This window comes from Macaca nemestrina, chromosome 1 (assembly GCF_043159975.1).
Source record: "Macaca nemestrina isolate mMacNem1 chromosome 1, mMacNem.hap1, whole genome shotgun sequence".
Taxonomy (NCBI): domain Eukaryota; kingdom Metazoa; phylum Chordata; class Mammalia; order Primates; family Cercopithecidae; genus Macaca; species Macaca nemestrina.
Window position 1 is genome coordinate 200,969,237 of NC_092125.1, and position 17,867 is coordinate 200,987,103.

At 49.8% G+C, this 17,867-nt stretch overlaps 1 protein-coding gene, 1 long non-coding RNA gene and 1 pseudogene across 8 annotated transcripts in view; 1 reads left to right on the forward strand and 2 right to left on the reverse strand.

Annotated features, from left to right (window-relative positions):
• Nucleotides 1–339: 339 nt before the first annotated feature.
• LOC105494660 (large ribosomal subunit protein eL20 pseudogene) lies at nucleotides 340–863 on the reverse strand (annotated as a pseudogene).
• A 6,830-nt stretch (nucleotides 864–7,693) lies between these two features.
• Nucleotides 7,694–16,094, reverse strand: LOC139363349 (uncharacterized). The gene is made up of 3 exons (XR_011623524.1): nucleotides 15,918–16,094; nucleotides 7,984–8,137; nucleotides 7,694–7,831 (listed from the first exon to the last, which is right to left on the reverse strand). It is a non-coding gene; the product is annotated as an uncharacterized lncRNA (long non-coding RNA).
• A 70-nt stretch (nucleotides 16,095–16,164) lies between these two features.
• LOC105494662 (ring finger protein 19B) overlaps nucleotides 16,165–17,867 on the forward strand; it is a 38,230-nt gene continuing 36,527 nt past the window's right edge. For 2 of the 7 annotated variants that reach the window (XM_071096636.1, XM_071096635.1), the window contains exon 1: nucleotides 16,173–17,011. In XM_071096636.1, coding sequence (XP_070952737.1) covers nucleotides 16,374–17,011 — 638 coding nt within the window. In that variant the 5' untranslated portion in view covers nucleotides 16,173–16,373. Of the gene's footprint in view, nucleotides 17,012–17,867 lie in introns of all 7 variants that reach the window. The other 5 variants (XM_071096645.1, XM_071096646.1, XM_071096649.1 and 2 more) reach the window with 5 other exon arrangements.

Below are 17,867 nucleotides of genomic sequence, written 5' to 3' on the forward strand. Positions count from 1 at the left end.
AGAAATCCTTCAGGAATGGTGACTCTTGTTTTTAATCCTGGATGAGCTCTCACTTCTTCTCTGTGTGCTGCCAGTGCCCAGGACAAACACCTGCTGAGAGTATTTCTTTTTTTTTTTTTTTTTTTGAGACAGAGTCTCCCTCTGTCACCCAAGGTGGAGTACAGTGGTGCGATCTCGGCTCACTGCAACCTCCACCTCTTGGGTTCAAGCAATCCTTCTGCTTCAGCCTCCCTAGTAGCTGGAATTACAGGCACCTACCACCATGCCTGGCTAATTTCCCCCCCCCCACTGGGGTGTTCCTGAGTTTATTTAAGGCACACCCGGGAGAGCGCCCTGTACCTAGAAGAAGGTGTTGGGTCTCCTGGTGAAGCATGGCTTCTGCTGATGGCACAGCATCCAGTGGGGCAGCAGGAACTTGATCTTGGAGTCGTGGAGTTGCTTGATAGCCGGCCACTGGCACTTACTGGCCGTGATCTGCACCTTCATGATCTGGATGAAGTGGGCCCGGGCGCGGTACCGGGCACCCAAGTCTCGGCAGCACTGGTGACAGCGCCCATGGTGGTTAGGTCCCGGTATTCCCAGTACATGTTGTGGGTGCTGCTCCGGGAGTCATAGCGCAGCCAGATGCCGAAGTTCTTCACCCACAGTGGGTACTTCTCAAACACCTGCCCACAGTTGACAGTCTCCCCTGAAGACTTCTTCATCTTCTTTAACTGAGATAGGAAGTACCAGAAGTGGAACTTGGCGACTACATGATTAGGCGCAAAGATTTGCATGCGGTAGAGGGGTGGTGGTTGGCATTTGGGGGTAGGCAGGCAGCGACCCACCACCTTGTACTCTCGTTGTGTGCCCGAGGCCTTCATGGCTTTCTTTCCGCCTTCGCCACCACCCGCAAAAGGAAAAGGCTAATTTTTGTATTTTTAGTAGAGACAGGGTTTCACCATCTTGCCCACTCCTGACCTAAAGTGATCCGCCCACCTTGGCCTTCAAAAGTGCTGGGATTATAGGCGTGAGCCATTGCACCCAGCCTTCTTCTTAGTATTTAATAGAAATACCTCCATCTGTGGGACCACAAATAATTATTAAAATAGAGAATAATTTTATGTGTTTATTTTTACTTATTAAAAAACTTAATAAATTCATGGCAGAAAAAAACTTAAGCTAATAAGTAAAAATAAGAAAATAGAGATTACATATATCTTCATCACCTAGAGATAATCACTGTTAACAGCTGGGTTAACTCTCCTGGATTTCTTTTTAATGCATATGTAACAAGATGTTAAATGCAAGTTTCCTGTCATTCTGGCTTTGGGGCAGAGGCAAGGACCACTACATCCAGGTATGCTGAAGGATGGAGAAACCAGTTCTACCAGTATTAATCCCATCACCCCCAGAGTGTGTGTTTGTGTGTGTGTGTGTGTGTGTGAGAGAGAGAGAGAGAGAGAGAGAGAAGACAGAAGAGAGAAGAGGGCTAGTTGAAAGAGATTTATTTTAGAGGCAATTATGTTTTTTTGTTTTGTTTTCGAGTCAGGGTCTTACTCTGTCTCCCAGGCTGGAGTGTGGTGGTGCAATCACTGCTCACTGCAACCTTGAATTCCTGGGCTCAAGTGATCCTTCCACCTAGCCTCTAAAGTAGCTAGGACTACAGGCGCCTGTTACCACGCTCAGTTAGCTTTTTTTACTTTTTTGCAGAGATGGGGTCTTACTGTGTTGCCCAGGCTGGTCTCAAACTCCTGGCCTCAAGCAGTCATCCCCGCAAGGCCTCCCAAAGTGCTGGGATTAGAGGCATGAGCCACCGCACCAGGCCTCTTTTGGACCAAATTGTTGATTGCTCTGTTCCCCACTACATCACCCGCCTCCACCCCCAAACAGGAGGGGTGAGGGGAACTTGTGAAGGGAGCCATTTGGAAAGTGTGAGATGTGCCTCAGGGGTCTTGTAGACCAAGGAGAAAAGCAAGTCTAAAACAATGGCCCACTCCTCTATCACCCGCACTACCCTGCCCGCAACAGAGAGAGTTTACCATGCTGAAATGTAAATATCCATTGAGTTATCTACCTCGCCAGCTAAACCAGAAACCAGAGTCTGGGGCTTGTATCTCTTGGCCCCTGCAAAAGGCCTCTCACTTAATTGATGCTTGATAAATGTTCTGAAGAATGAAGAGAAGACTGAAAAAACTGGAGTAGAAAACGGAAAGAACAAGGATTTAGAATCACACAGATCGGAGTTCAAATCCTGCCTCTGCCACTTTCTAGCTGTGTTCCCTTGGGGAAGTCATATCATCTCTCTAACTTTATATTTCTCACTTGTAAAATGAGGATAATTTGAGTGTCTGCTTTGCAGAGTTTTGCATGAAATGAGATCAAGCACTGGTACATAGGTGTTCCATCAATGAAGATGAATGAAGATATGGTAGTTTTGGGAACACTGCAAACCGGCTATGTCTTCTGAGAATTTCCTGTCTGAGCTGATACAGTTCTGGGATTTCTAGATCCTGGTTTCCTTCCCTGCTCCTTCCGCAGTCCTCATCATCCTCGTCATCTTTATAGAAGCAGCAACAGTTGCCATTTGTATGGCAATTTATAGAAATTCCATGGCCTGGTCTCATTTAAATATCGCAATAACCCTGTGAGATGTATATTATAATCCCCATTTCACAGATAAGGGAACTGAGACCCAGAATGACTTGCCCAAGGGCACAAAGATCTGAGACTCGAGGGTACCTCTATTAGCTTTCCTAAAGGGATTTATTTCACATGTATGCAGCACCCACTGGTATTCTGGGCATTTGCAATTAGCAGCTCCTGTCCCCTTATATGGTAGTGGAGAGGACAGACAACCAAATCAAAACATCGTCTATATCTCTTCGTGGTAAGATGGTAAGTGCTGTCATTGAGTGGGCAGAAACACCAAACAAGATGACAATTTCTGCTGAGGGCAGTCGTCTGGAGAGCAGATCCAATCCACTGTTTGCTATCTCTGGCCTTGGGTAAGTCACTTCACCTCTCTTGGCCTTAATTTCATTTGCCAAATGTGAGTTATAATAATAGTACTTCCCTCATAAGTCACTGTGGGGGGCCGGGTGAGGTGACTCACACCTGTAATCCCAGCACTTTGGGAGGCCGAGGCAGGCAGATCACCTGAGGTTAGGAGTTCAAGACCAGCCTGGCAACATGGTGAAACCCTGTCTCTACAAAAATACAAAAATGAGCTGGACATGATGGCGGGTGCCTGTAATCCCAGCTGCTTGGGAGGCTGAGACGGAAGAATCACTTGAATGCAGGAGGCGGAGGTTGCAGTGAGCTGAGATTGAGCCACTGCACTCCAGCCTGGGCAACAGAGCGAGACTCTGTCTCAAAAAAATAAATAAATAAAAACTGTGAGGGTAACAGATAAAATGTATGTAGCATTTAACACAGTGTGTTGCACAAGCAAGTGTATACAACTTTTTTTTTTTCTTTTCTGAGACAGAGTCTCACTCTATTGCCCAGGCTGGAGTGCAGTGGTACGATTTTGGCTCACTGCAACCTCTGCCTTCTGGAGGTTCAAGTGATTCTCCTGCCTCAGCCTCCCAAGCAGCTGGAATTACAGGTGCCCACCACCATGCCCAGCTAATTTTTGTATTTTTAGTAGACATGGGGTTTCGCCATGTTGGCCAGGCTGGTGTCAAACTCCTGACCTCAAGTGATCCACCCACCTCTGCCTCCCAAAGTGCTGGGATTACAGGTGTGAGCCACTGCGCCTGGCCACTTCTCAATTTGTGTCTCAATAAACCCATCATATGTTGAAAATATTGTAAGCAGAAAACGCATTTGATAAACCTAACCTACTGAACATCATAGCTCAGCTTAGCCTTTCTTAAACATGCTCAGAACACTTGCACTAGCCTTCAGTCTGGCAAAATTATATAACACAAAGCCTATTTTTAAGTAATGTGTTGAATATCTCGTGTAATATATTGAAAACTGCACTGAAAGTGAAAAACAGAATGGTTGGTTGGGTACTAAAAGTATGGTTTCTAGGCCAGGCGCGGTGGCTCACGCCTATAATCCCAGCACTTTGGGAAGCCAAGGCGTGCGGATCTTGAAGTCAGGAGTTCGAGACCAGCCTGGCCTATGGTGAAACCCCATCTCTACTAAAAATACAAAAATTAGCCAGGCGTGGTGGCGCCCACCTGTAGTCCCAGCTACTTGGGAGGCTGAGGCAGGAGAATTGCTTGAACCCGGGAGGCGGAGGTTGCAGTGAGCTGAGATTGTGACGCTGCACTCCAGCCTGGGCGACAAAGCAAGACTCTGTCTCAAAAAAAAAAAAGTATGGTTTCTACTGAATGCATATTGCTTTCACACCATTGTAAATTCAAGAAATCAAAAGGTGGGGACTGTTTGTACTCAGTTAATAGTAGCTGGTCTTTTATTAATGTAACCTGGATGTCAGCCAGGGGCCTTCTGACCCCTTGAAACCTTCAAAGGATGGACCCAAGCACCCATTACAAAACCCCTTTCCAGGATTACTGCAAATTCCTGGGAGACTTTGTTTCTCCTGCTCCAATTCCTACTTCAGCCTGTACTATCTTTGGTCAGCACTGTAGCAAAACAGATGTAAAAGTTAGCCCCTTCAGCTGTTTCCACCAACACCCCAGTCAGGGCAGCCTCCATGAATATAGAAGATCTTTCTTGAATATTTCCAGGGATAGGAGGCAGAGACATTCACATCATAGCTATAAACCTCAGGATGAACAAAAACAAAAACAACTCTTGGTTTCCAAAACAGCCTTTTCTACTTTCCTCCATAGTGCCCAGCCTCAGCCACAAGCCATCTCTTGTCTCCTGCTAAAGTACATTTGCCTTTGGCTATTCATTCCACTCTCTCTTCCTAAGGACCTTTCAAATTTCTCTTCCAGGCATTATCCCATTGTGTGAAGCCTCAGGGTTGAGGGGTTGGTTTTCTCTCCTATCTCCCCATCACCACCATCATCAAGTGAAAGCTTTACAGGGCTCCTCTTTGGCCTTCATGTAGTCCCCACAAGGATAGGAGGAAACATTTGCTGTCATTCTGGCCCTCTCTGGCTTCCTGCTGCCCACCCCTCCCCAGAGCCCTCGGGTCCTGCCCATGTCCCAAATCCAGTCCTCCAGATTCTGGTAGAATCTCTGAGCCCTCAGTAGCTTCTCAGTGTATGTATGACCTCTTGTTTAAAACATCCAGAGCCATTGGGGAACAGATCCAAATATAAGTTATCTTCCTTTTTTTTTTTTTTTGAGATGGAGTCTCACTCTGTCACCCAGGCTGGAGTGCGATGGCATGGTCTTGACTCACTGCAACCTCTGCCTCCCGGGTTCAAGCGATTCTCCTCTCTCAGCCTCCCAAGTAGCTGGGACTACAGGTGCGTGCCACCACACCTGGTTAATTTTTGTATTTTTAGTAGAGATTGGGTTTCACTATGTTGGCCAGGCTGGTGTCAAACTCCTGACCTCGTGATCCGCCCGCCTCGGCCTCCCAAAGTGCTGGGATTACAGGCGTGAGCCACCGTGCCTGGCTGCTTCTTTGTTGCCCCCAGAACAGCTGCCTCACAGACATTCAAGACCACACCTTTACCCTAGTTTTCCAAAGTATTTTCCTAACGAAAGCCATCTTCTTCTCTAAGGGTGGAGGTCATGTGCTGAGGGTTTATGACATGCATCTGGCTCACAGGGGTGTTTTTAAAAAGTCAAATCAACATTTAAAAATTGATGGATTACACATAAAAGTCCAGATTTGTGACTTGTCTTATAAATTCAGAAAATCTGGCATCACAAGAACCATATTTCTCCCAAGGAGCATATTGGCCTAAATGAAGATCTGTCCTTTCGACAGGTTTTTCCTTTGTTTTTTCTTTCTAAATACTGTACTTCATGCCATAAGACAGGTTTTTCTTATGCCCCTGATGCACCAGCGTATTTCTGTCTCCTGCTTGACTCCGGCAGGCTTTCATCTTTGTGACCTTTGCTAAGCGCCATTTTTGTGCCAGTTTCTACCCTCTGTTGCTTTATTATAATTAAGTAGGGTCTAGGAATTCGCTAGGCTCACAAACGGGGAAAGGGGATCCTACAGCAAGAGCAGTCACAAATATACAAGTGATGGCTATCCCTGGAAGGGCCAGGGGTCCAGAGGGATAGGGTCTCCCGTGCAAGGAGGCAGTGGGACTGGTGAGGGTGAAGGTGAGTCTTGGTTATGAAGGCTCTAAATGCTCTCTCATCGGGCACGGGGAGCCAGCGTGGGGTTTAAGGCAGGGCGACACACCATGAGCTGTACGTATGAGAAAGGTGGCTGGGAAGCTCGCGGCGCAGAATCTATTGAAACCCTCCCATCCCCCGCTGTGTCTGCTGGAAGCCCAGTGAGAGGCAGGGGCAGTGGTCCGAGGAAGGCTGCCTCCGGATGAGTGGCAAAGGCGGTGGGAACGGCTGGGAGGACTGCAAGGGAGGGATTTCGGAGGCAGCCTTGTCAACGAGTGGGTATGCTAGAGCTTGACGCAAAACACTGCGGGAGCTGCGGCAGCAACTCGCTCGCCTCCGCTCCGCTCGCGTCCCCTGCGCCGCTACGGACTGCGGCGGAATCCCGGCCCCTCGCCGGGCGCCCTCCTGCGCGGATGCGGCACGCGAGGGGCGGGGACGGGATGGCGAGGGTGGCGGGGCGGCGGGGATGCCGGTCTTCCCTGGAAGGCCAGGGAGGGAAGGGGAGGCTGGTCACATGGCACCGCCACCGGGCGCAGCCGGATTGGCGGGTTGCGCAGCCAAGCAAGCCAACGCTGCTCGGATTTCCAGGCACTAAGCGGCCCCCTCCCCTCGTTCGAGCGCCGGAGGAAAGCGCTGGCCCTGCCCCGGGCAAGGGAAGACGCGAGCCGTGCTCGTTCCGCAGTGTGAAACGTACGGTATCGCCGCAGTCCTAGGGAGGTCTGATTATTGGGAGCTTGGCACGTCTGATTATTGTGTGGGAGCAATTGTCTGATTATCGTCTGACTATTGTCTTGGGAGGTCTGATTATTATCTGGGAGGTCTGATTATTGTCTCCATGAACACCTCTCGTCCCCCTTACCCTCTCTGCTTTTCTCCTGCCTTCCCACACCTGCCCTTCTTTCTACCTTACCTACCTGGAGGCCAGCTTTATTTGCAGGTTTCCATTATTTGCTCTAATTTTTCAGCTTTGAGTAAATCGACCTGCGGGAGGTGGCAAAGATTAAAAGAGAAATCCCACAGATGCCTCAAGTCCCACACATCCAGCCCCACCTATCTCCCCAAAATGCTCTTCTCTGTTTCAAGCAAAAACCTGAGAACCATCTCCATCTCGCTGTCCCCAATCAAATCTATGAACAAAACCTATTAAATTTACCTCCAAAATATTTCTTACACCTCACACCAAGTATTTTTCCTTCTTACCATTTATCCTGATTTGTAACTGTGTGTTTATTTGTATGGTTGTTTTTGTAAGGGTTTTTCCCACTGGATTGTAAGCTCCATGTCAGCAGGGACCTTGTCTGTTTTGCTCATTGCTGTATCACCAACACTGTCAGGCACATAGTAGGTACTCAATAAATGTTAATTGATTGATTGAATGAATGAATGAATCCATATATAACAAGTCCTGGGGAGGGGCACAGATTTTAAGATAAAACACACAGTATCTATCCCTAAGAAGTCACCTATCCGATGGGTTTGGTGTCATGAAGCCTGTAGTCCCAGCTACTTGGAAGACTGAGGCAGGAGGACTGCTCAAGCGCAGGAGTTTGAAGTTGTATCATACTATGATTTTGCCTGTGAATGGCCACTACACTCCAGCCTGGGCAACATAGCATGACCCTGTCTATAAACAAAACAAAAAAAGAAGTCATCCATCCAACAAACATGTCCTGAGGTCTTTGCTACACAAGGCCCTGGACAGAGACCAGTGCATGCAATGAGTAAGATTCCATTTCTACCTTCCCTCTTTGTCTTAAGAGTTCACATGTCACTAACCCAGACAAGACCCTGTGGTATTGGAGGTGCCAAGGGTGGAGTCAGAGTCCAGGATTTAGAATCTGATGAGCTGACCGTGTGGCCACAAGTCTTCTCTCTCTGAGGCTCCATCTTCTCATCTTGAAAACGGGATAGCAATACCAAGCTCACAGGGCTGTTGAGAGCAATGAATTAGATAAATGAAAGCACCAACTGCGGGTTTTACAGCGATGTCGGGTGTAGGTGGGTGATCATATCTTCCAGTTTGCCTGGAACAGATCGATTGACACCTGTTAAACCAGCGCAAATTAATAGCATTCCCTTTCTTCCTTCCAAATATCCTGCTTTGGACAGTAAAGTATGTGGATACGCTAGTAATACATGTAACTCTAGAGTTATCTACACTGTCCCCTGGGGACACAAAGGATGGAGGGAGGTGGGTCTGACTGTAGAAAGGTGGATGGTAACCATGGAAATGGGCCTGAAATATGCAAAGGATTACACCAAGTGAAGAGGGATAGGAAGGGCATAAGAAGCAGAGGGACCAGCATTTGCAAAGAAGCAAGGCTTAACAATCCTGGGCATACTTACTTAGATAACATAAAGAAGGCAAAATGGCTTGAGTCCAGGAGACATGCAAGAAGATGAGGCTTTCTGCAGTGAGAATTGGAGAAAGTTTTTGAGTAGGGGTAGACATGAGCCAATGGCTTCACAAAAGAGACCAATTGAGGGGCTGGGGTCAAAATTGAAGCAGAAGAGATAATGAGGCTTGAACAGGGCAGTGCATGTAAGCCCAGGGAGAAAGGTGAGATTCCATAAGCATTTTGGAGATAAAACAGATAGGACTTCGATGTGAGCATCAGAGGACAGACAGGTCAGAGGCAGGAAGACTTCCAGATGGATAAAGAGGCCACTCCCTGAGGCAGGCAGAGAGAGGACAGGCCAGGAGACCCAGAAAATAGGAGGTGACCCAGATCAGGCTGACTAGGCACAGAAGCTCATGATCCAGAGGGAAAAATGGAGATCACATCAGGTAGAGGTGACTCCTGAAGCCAGAGGAAGGAGCTAGGAGCCTCAATATTCATGTGACATCTAATTAAAATTAGCTTTCAAAGCAACCTTGAAGTCAGGCGCTGTGGCTCACGCCTGTAATCCCAGCACTTTGGGAGGCTGGGGTGGGTAGATCACCTGAGATCAGGAGTTTGAGATGAAGCTGGTCAACATGGTGAAACCACATCTCTACTAAAAATACAAAAATTAGCTGGGCCTGGCCGGGCGCGGTGGCTCAAGCCTGTAATCCCAGCACTTTGGGAGGCCGAGATGGGCGGATCACGAGGTCAGGAGATCGAGACCATCCTGGCTAACATGGTGAAACCCCGTCTCTACTAAAAAAATACAAAAAACTAGCCGGGCGAGGTGGCAGGCGCCTGTAGTCCCAGCTACTCGGGAGGCTGAGGCAGGAGAATGGTGTGAACCCAGGAGGCGGAGCTTGCAGTGAGCTGAGATCCGGCCACTGCACTCCAGCCTGAGTGACAGAGCGAGACTCCGTCTCAAAAAAAAAAAACAAAAAACAAAACAAGACAAAAAATTAGCTGGGCGTGGTGACACACACCTGTAGTCCCAGCTACTTGGGAGGCTGAGGCAGGAGAATTCCTTGAACCTGGGAGACAAGAGGTTGCAGAGAGCTGAGATCGCGCCATTGCACTCCGTCAACAGCGAAAAAGTGAAACTCCATCTCGAAAAAAAAAAAAAAAAAAGGCTGGGCGTGGTGGCTCACACCTGTAATCCCAGCACTTTGGGAGGCAGAGGTGGGCAGATCACTTGAGGTCAGGAGTTCAAAACCAGCCTGGCCAACATGGCAAAACCTCGTCTCTACTAAAATACAAAAAAAAAATCAGCCAGGCATGGTGATGAGCGCCTGTAGTCCCAGCTATTCTGGAGGCTGAGGCACGAGAATCGCTTGAACCCCAGAGGCAGAGGTTGCAGTCAGCTGAGATCACGCCATTGCACTCCAGCCTGGGTGACAGAGTAAGACTGTTTCAAAAAAAAAAAAAAGGTCAAGTGTGGTGGCTCATGCCTATAATCCCAGCACTTTGGGAGGCCGAGGTGGGTGGATCACAAGGTCAGGAGATCGAGACCATACTGGCTAACACGGTGAAACCCCATCTCTACTAAAAAAAAAACAAAAAATTTGCCGGGCATGGTGGCGGGCGCCTGTAGTCCCAGCTACTCGGGAGGCTGAGGCAGGAGAATGGCATGAACCCAGGAGGCAGAGCTTGCAGTGAGCCGAGATCACACCACTGCACTCCAGCCTGGGCAACAGAGCGAGACCCCGTTTCAAAAAAAAAAAAAAACCTTGAAAAACACAAGAGAAAGCTCAAAAGTAGAAAAGTAGAGCCTAGGCCTGGCGCGGTGGCTCAAGCCTGTAATCCCAGCACTTTGGGAGGCCGAGATGGGCGGATCACGAGGTCAGGAGATTGAGACCATCCTGGCTAACACGGTGAAACCCCGTCTCTACTAAAAAATACAAAAAACTAGCTGGGCGAGGTGGCGGGCGCCTGTAGTCCCAGCTACTCGGGAGGCTGAGGCAGGAGAATGGCGTGAACCCGGGAGGCGGAGTTTGCAGTGAGCTGAGATCCGGCCACTGCACTCTCCAGCCTGGGCAACAGAGCAAGACTCCGTCTCAAAAAAAAAAAAAAAAAAAAAGAAAAGTAGAGCCTCAAGTAAGAGAAAAAGCAGGTTTTGTAGTCCAATTTCATTGTATGTATGGCTCTCCTTGATTTAAACTGTCTCATAATACCTCCTAGACTAAAGGCTGAGCTCCTCAACTGGCACTCAAGGCTTCCTGTAGCTGGGTCTCAGCCTATCTCTGATGAACATTTCATATTTCATCTACTCATGTTTGGCCCCTCCCTCCTTCCTTGTGAAAAAGTAGCTCCTTCCTTTTGGAGAATTGCTCCTCCCTTTGGTCCAGCTGTATGGTTCGGGTACGGCCTATCAATCATAGTATTCCATCCCCCATGACCACAGATATGAGTGAGTATGCAGCCAAACCTCATCAATCAGACTTGTTCTGAAGAATTTTGAGAATCTGGAACAAAGTGAAGATAATTACTCCTCTCTGGTGAGGAAGCTAGGACACGTAAGCTAGGGATTCTACAGTTCCAGCAAGAGAGAAAAGTAGACTGAAAAAATAAAGTGGGGAGAAGAGGGAGTTAATGCTTAATGTCTATGGAATTCCAAGCTGGGAAAACAAAAAAGTTCTGGAGATGGATGGTGGTGATGGTTGCACAATAATATGAATTGATTTAATGTTACCGAACTGTACACTTAAAATTGGTTAAAATGGTAAATGTATATAAAATATACATTGGTTAAAATGTATATTTTACCACACACAAAAAAAGAAGAAGCTAGTATGCAGAGAAGCAAAGATGAATGATGGAGTGCAGGATCTGGGGGCTTTCCTGGGTGCAGCTGCTGTGGTACATAGGGTTCAAAAGGTTATAAAAGCCAAAAATCACTCCTTTGGCCTAGCCTCATTCAAGTTAGGCTTCTGGTTCTTGCATCCAATGGAGCCATAATACAGAACCTTTCCATTTTCTTTTTTGGTTTTTTCTTTTTCTTTTTTTTTTTTTTTTTTGAGACGCAGTCTCACGCTGTCGCCTAGGCTTAGAGTGCAGTGGCACGATCTTGGCTTACTGTACCCTCTGCCTCCCAGGTTCAAGTGATTCTTGTGCCTTGGCCTCCCAAGTAGCTGGGACTACAGGTGAGTGCTACCACGCCTGGCTAATTTTTGTATTTTTAGTAGAGACAGGGTTTCTGCATGTTGGCCCGGCTGGTCTCGAACCTCCCGACCTCAAGCGATCTGCCCACCTCAGCCTCCCAAAGTGCTGGGATTATGGCGTGAGCCACTGTGCCTGGCCAGAACCTTTCCATTTTCATTTCTTGCTCATGTCCTTTCAAACATTCTCTTCTCCTGTCAACCCTGCTGCTCATACTTCCTCAGACTTAGCCTGTGTTTATACACACTCTGCCTTTCCTCCCTGCTCCCCACGCTTGGAATGTCCTTTCCCCTTCTTATGACTTTGTCAACTCATGTTCATCATTTGAGATCCAGCTCAAAGGGCTCCTCCTCAGGAAAGCCATCCCTGACCACCCTAAGCAGAGCTTGCCATGCCCTCTGTTGGTCTGTCATAGCTTTTTTGTATTTGTCCTCATCACCTGGTATCTCAGTGATCTACCATCTTGTCTGCAACCCCCAGTAGATTATGTTTTTCATATCCATGACCCTGGTAGCTGGCAAAGAGCCTAGCACAAAGTAAGTATAAGAAATCTTTACTGAGGCCGGGCGCGGTGGCTCAAGCCTGTAATCCCAGCACTTTGGGAGGCCGAGACGGGCGGATCACGAGGTCAGGAGATCGAGACCATCCTGGCTAACACGGTGAAACCCCGTCTCTACTAAAAAATACAAAAAACTAGCCGGGCGAGGTGGCAGGCGCCTGTAGTCCCAGCTACTCGGGAGGCTGAGGCAGGAGAATGGCATGAACCCGGGAGGCAGAGCTTGCAGTGAGCTGAGATCCGGCCACTGAACTCCAGCCTGGGCGACAGAGCGAGACTCCGTCTCAAAAAAAAAAAAAAAAAAAAAAGAAAAAAAAAAAAAAGAAATCTTTACTGAATGAGTGTACAGATGAGTGAGAATCTTTTTCTCCCTCATGCCATCTCTGAGTCACTACTCAGTTTCTATCAAGAAGAGACACATAAGGAAATGTGGGAGGAATTGCTTTAGTCCCTTTATTCAAGGGTGATAGTCTCAGGAAAGAAGAAAACCCAATCGAATTGGGGCCATTGCAAAGTCTAGTGGCATTTAAGAGAGGTGATTTCCCCCAAAGCACTGATGGTGGCAGCTTTGAACTGAGGCCGAATTTGTTTGGAAGCCAGAGCCAAGACAAGCAAACATTTGGTAGTGTTGAGCCTTCCAGCAAGCTGGGATTCTGACAGCTGTTTCTGTCAGCTACACGAGGAGAAGCATCTAAAACGCATCTGGATCTACCTGCAATTGGGGGTCCCCATATCTTTTAGCACAATCTGACCCAAGAAACAAGGCAGCCTTCTCTCCCACCTTCCATTCCCACCATATATACCTCCTCTAAGGGGGATCTGCAATTGATTAGGACCTTGCACACTGAGAACAGAGTCAAATATGACTATAGAGAACTGTGGCAGAGATGATACTACTGCTTACTAAATGGCTTACGGTTTCTTCCTGCATTTCCCAGCTTCCCTTGCAGTTTGTTTTTGTTTGTTTGTTTGTTTTTAACACAGAGTCTTGCTCTGTTGCCCAGGCTGGAGTGCAGTAGTGTAATCTCTGCTCACTGCAACTTCCACCTCCCGGGTTCAAGCAATTCTCCTGCCTCAGCCTCCTGAATAGCTGGGATTACAGGCGCCCCTACCATGCCCAGCTAACTTTTGTATTTTTAGAGATGGGGTTTCACCATGTTGGCCAGGCTGGTCTCGAACTCCTGACCTCAGGTGATCCACCCGCCTCGGCCTCCCAAAGTACTGGGATTACAGGCGTGAGCCACCGTGCCCGGCCTCCAGCTGTCTTTTTGAGGCAATACTGAAAGCTTTGCATTGAGATGGTGGAGCCCAAGACAGAAGTAGTCTGGATCTCTGAGTTACCCAGGAGAGTTGAGGACAGCTACCCTGGAGAGTGCCTTAACCCATAGCCAGCTTTGCATGAGTGGAAAAGATATACCATTGTTGTGTTATGCCATTGAGATATTTGGCTCGTTTGTTACCATAGCCAAGTCTACCCTATTCTGCCAGATAAATATGGACACTAATTGTTGTTTTAGCCATCCAGCATCAAACCTCCTTCCTATTTGAGGATTAAACTCTCCCTCTCCTTTAGGACTATTTGGTGTTGCCAAATCCAGTGGTCACATCTCTGTTTTTATCTTTCTTGATTTCTCAGCAGCGTTTGTCACAATTGACCACTCCCTTCTGGGAACATATTATGTTGGTGTCTGTGACATCATGCCTGCTTAATTTTTCTTTTATGTCACTGGCCCCTGCTTTTCAGTTTTCTTTGTTGGCTCCCCTTCTTGTTTTATGTCAAAAGTTTGAAGTTCTGGAGACCTGGTTTTAAATATCACAGCTGGTTTCCACCTTTTCAGACGGTGTCTTTTTGTGTCACCCAGGCTGAAGTGCAGTGGCACAATCACAGCTCACTGCAGTCTCAACCTCCCAGGCTCAAGCATTCCTCCCACCTCAGTCTCCCAAGTAGCGGGGACTACAGGCACACTCCATCACACCCAGGTAATTTTTCTATTTTTTGTAGAGATGGGGTTTTGCCATGTTGCTCAGGCTGGCCTCAAACTCCTGGGCTTAAGAAATTCACCTGCCTAGGCCTCCCAAAGTGTTGTAATTACAGGTGTGAGCCACAGCGCCTGGCCCATCTTGCCATTCCTTATTAATAACAGAACAGTCATTGTTAGCTTGGCACATTGTACCCAGTTAAGAGAATGTTTCCCAGGCTCCCTTGCAGCTGAGTATGGCCATGTGAATATGTTTTGGCCAATGAGATGTGAACAAAAATGTGCGGGACTTCCAAGGCAGTCTTCTTTTCTTTCTTTTTTTTTTTTTTTTTTTTGAGACAGAGTCTCATTCTGTTGCCCAGGCTGGACAGGCTGGAGTGCAGTGGCACGATCTTGTCTCACTTCAACCTCCGCCTCCCAGGTTCACACCATTCTCCTGCCTCAGCCTCCTGAGAAGCTGGGACTACAGGCACCCGCCACCACGCCCGGCTAATTTTTTGTATTTTTAGTAGAGAGGGGATTTCACCATGTTAGCCAGGATGGCCTCGATCTCCTGACCTCGTGATCTGCCTGCCTCGGCCTCCCAAACTGCTGGGATTACAGGCATGAGCGTGAGCCACCGTGCCCGGCCCCAAGGCAGTCTTCTTAAAAGGAAGAGGATGCATCTTTCTTCCCTTTTTCCTTCCCACTGTTTGGAATATGGACCATAGTGAGGTGACCTTAACATTGGAAGCCAAATACTGAGGATGGCTGAACAGCCCTGAACTGCCTACTTTTGGACTTAAATTTCATGGAAAGAGAGAAATTTCTGGCTGGGTGCAGTGGCTTATGCCTGTAATCCCAGCACCTTGAGAGGCCAAGGTAGGAGGATCACTTGAACCCAGGAGTTCCAGACCAGCCTGAGCAACACGGGGAGGCCTCATCTCCACGAAAAAAATAAAAACAATAGGCAGGCCTGGTGGCGCATCTGTGCTCCCAGCTACTCCGGAGGCTGGGGTAGGAGGATTGCTTAAGCTTGGGAGGTTGAGGCTGCAGTGAGCTGTGATCACGCCACTGCACTCCAACCTGAGTGACAGAGGAAAACTGTCTCGGGGGGAAAAAAAAAAAAAAGGATAAATTTCAATCGTAAGCTATTTTTTTCTTTTGTTATTTGCAACTGAATGTAATCCTGATTCATTCCTGTTGTTCAATCTGTTTGCCTGCCTCCCACTAGGAAGCCTAAGGGTCCAGATCCTCCCCCAGTCAGAGGAATGGGGAACTAGAAAAAGAAAGTCAAAGGCACTGCCAGGCAAGAAAACGCTGGGTCTCCTTCCACAAGTTTGGGTAAGCAAGCAAGATACCAGGAGGATTGAATGGTAAGTGAGCCTAGAAATAGATTATTATATACATAGAGTTTATTAAATACATAGAGAACACTGCTAGACTAAGAAATTTGGACTTTATTCTGTAAATTCCTTGCAATGGGGGACCTTATCTGTTTCATTTAGTAATGCCTCGCACTTTGCAGAAGCTCAATGAATGAATATATTCTTTATTAATTACTGCTGTCTGCTTAATAAACAGACATGTTGGAAGGTGGACCAGTTGGGAGTCACCATCTGAACAACCCCTGTGTACTTTTTATAAATAATGTACCTGAACCATCATTTACTGGAAGTGGCAATCAACCTGTGAGGAACCGCAAACGAAAAAGTCCACCTCGAGTGTCGACGTGATGGAATTGGGGGCGGAGACGAGGGAGAGCAGTGGGCTAGGATCGCTCACAGTCTCCGCAACATGGCGGCCCTGGAACCAGCTGACCTGCAGGAGGCGGAGCTCCGCCCCAGCTCGCCCGGCCCCACCCCGCTCGGCCCCGCCCAGCGCACCCCTCGACCGGGGCGCGAGGGTTGTGAGGTGTTTGAGCGAAGCGCCTGCGCAGGGCAGCGGCGCGCGGGGCGGAGGCTTTATAACCACTTCGTCGTTGCTGCTCGTCTTCTAGCTCCAGGAGGGCGGCTGAGACGGTGGCGGCGGCGGCCGGGCGCTGGCTGAGGGGCACTGAGGCGGGAGCTGTGGCGGCGCTGGGCGCCCCTGGCCCCTCGGCCTCTGCGGGCCATGGGCTCCGAAAAGGACTCCGAGTCGCCGCGCTCCACATCCCTACATGCGGCCGCGCCCGACCCCAAGTGCCGCAACAGCGGCCGGCGCCGGCGCCTCACCTTCCACAGCGTCTTCTCCGCCTCGGCCCGTGGTCGCCGCTCCCGGGCCAAGCCGCAGGCCGAGCCGCCGCCCCCGGCCGCGCCGCCGCTGCCCGCCCCGGCCCCTGCCGCGGCCCAGGCCCCGCCGCCCGAGGCGCTGCCCGCCGAGCCGGCCGCCGAGGCCGAGGTGGAGGCCGCGGCGGCGGCGGCGGCGGAGCCGGGGTTCGACGATGAGGAGGCGGCGGAGGGCGGCGGCCCAGGCGCGGAGGAGGTGGAGTGCCCGCTGTGCCTGGTGCGGCTGCCGCCCGAGCTGGCCCCGCGCCTCCTCAGCTGTCCGCACCGCTCGTGCCGGGACTGCCTCCGCCACTACCTGCGCCTGGAGATAAGCGAGAGCAGGGTGCCCATCAGCTGCCCCGAGTGCAGCGAGCGACTCAACCCGCACGACATCCGTTTGCTGCTCGCCGACCCGCCGCTTATGCACAAGTACGAGGAGTTCATGCTGCGTCGCTACCTAGCCTCGGACCCCGACTGCCGCTGGTGCCCGGCCCCCGACTGCGGGTGAGCGCGGGGGCGTGGCGCGGGGGGCAGCGGGCTGCGGCCGAGGGGCGTGGCTGGGGCAGCGGGGACCCCGCGTGGAGCTGGCCTCCAGGGCCGGTCCTCGGCGCTGCGTGTGTGTCCCAAGCAGGGAAACCAGCAAGGCGGCAATTTCGGCGGGGTGGTAACCGGTAACTAACCATCAGGCAAGCCTAGACTAGTAGGGTGAACGCACCCGACACCCCGCCCCCTGCCCCAGGGCTCGAGGTGGCTGCTGAGCATTCGGTGAGGGGAAGGGAGCTGTCCATCAAGTTAGGATACAGGGAGAGGCGGTTTTTTTGTTGGGGGAATGCCCTCTGTCCAGAGGTGGGGGCAGTGTCTCTATTTTTTTTTTTTTTTTGCGGGGGGGCGGGTAGACGGAGTCTCGCTCTTTTGCCCAGGCTGGAGTGCAATGGCGCGATCTCGGCTCACTGCAACCTTCGCCTCCCAGGTTCAAGCGATTCTCCTGCCTCAGCCTCCCGAGTAGCTGGGATTACAGGCGCCCGCCACCACGCCCAGCTAATTTCTTTGTATTTTTAGCAGAGATGGGGTTTCACCATGTTGGCCAGGCTGGTCTCGAACTGCTGACCTCAGGTGATCTGCCTGCCTCGGCCTCCCGAAGTGTTGGGATTACAGGCGTGAGCCACCGCTCCCGGCCAAGGTGGGGAGTATCTCTCAGTAAGAGCAGGGAAGGGATATTTGGCCAAGGAGGGAATGAGAATATTCTGAGGGGGGCAGCGTATCGGAGGGGTGGGTCTACTTGGCTAGGGGCAGACTTAGCAGCATTGCAGAAGAAGGCGTGTTCTCCCAGAAAGTTGGGATGGAGGTGACCAGGGAATAG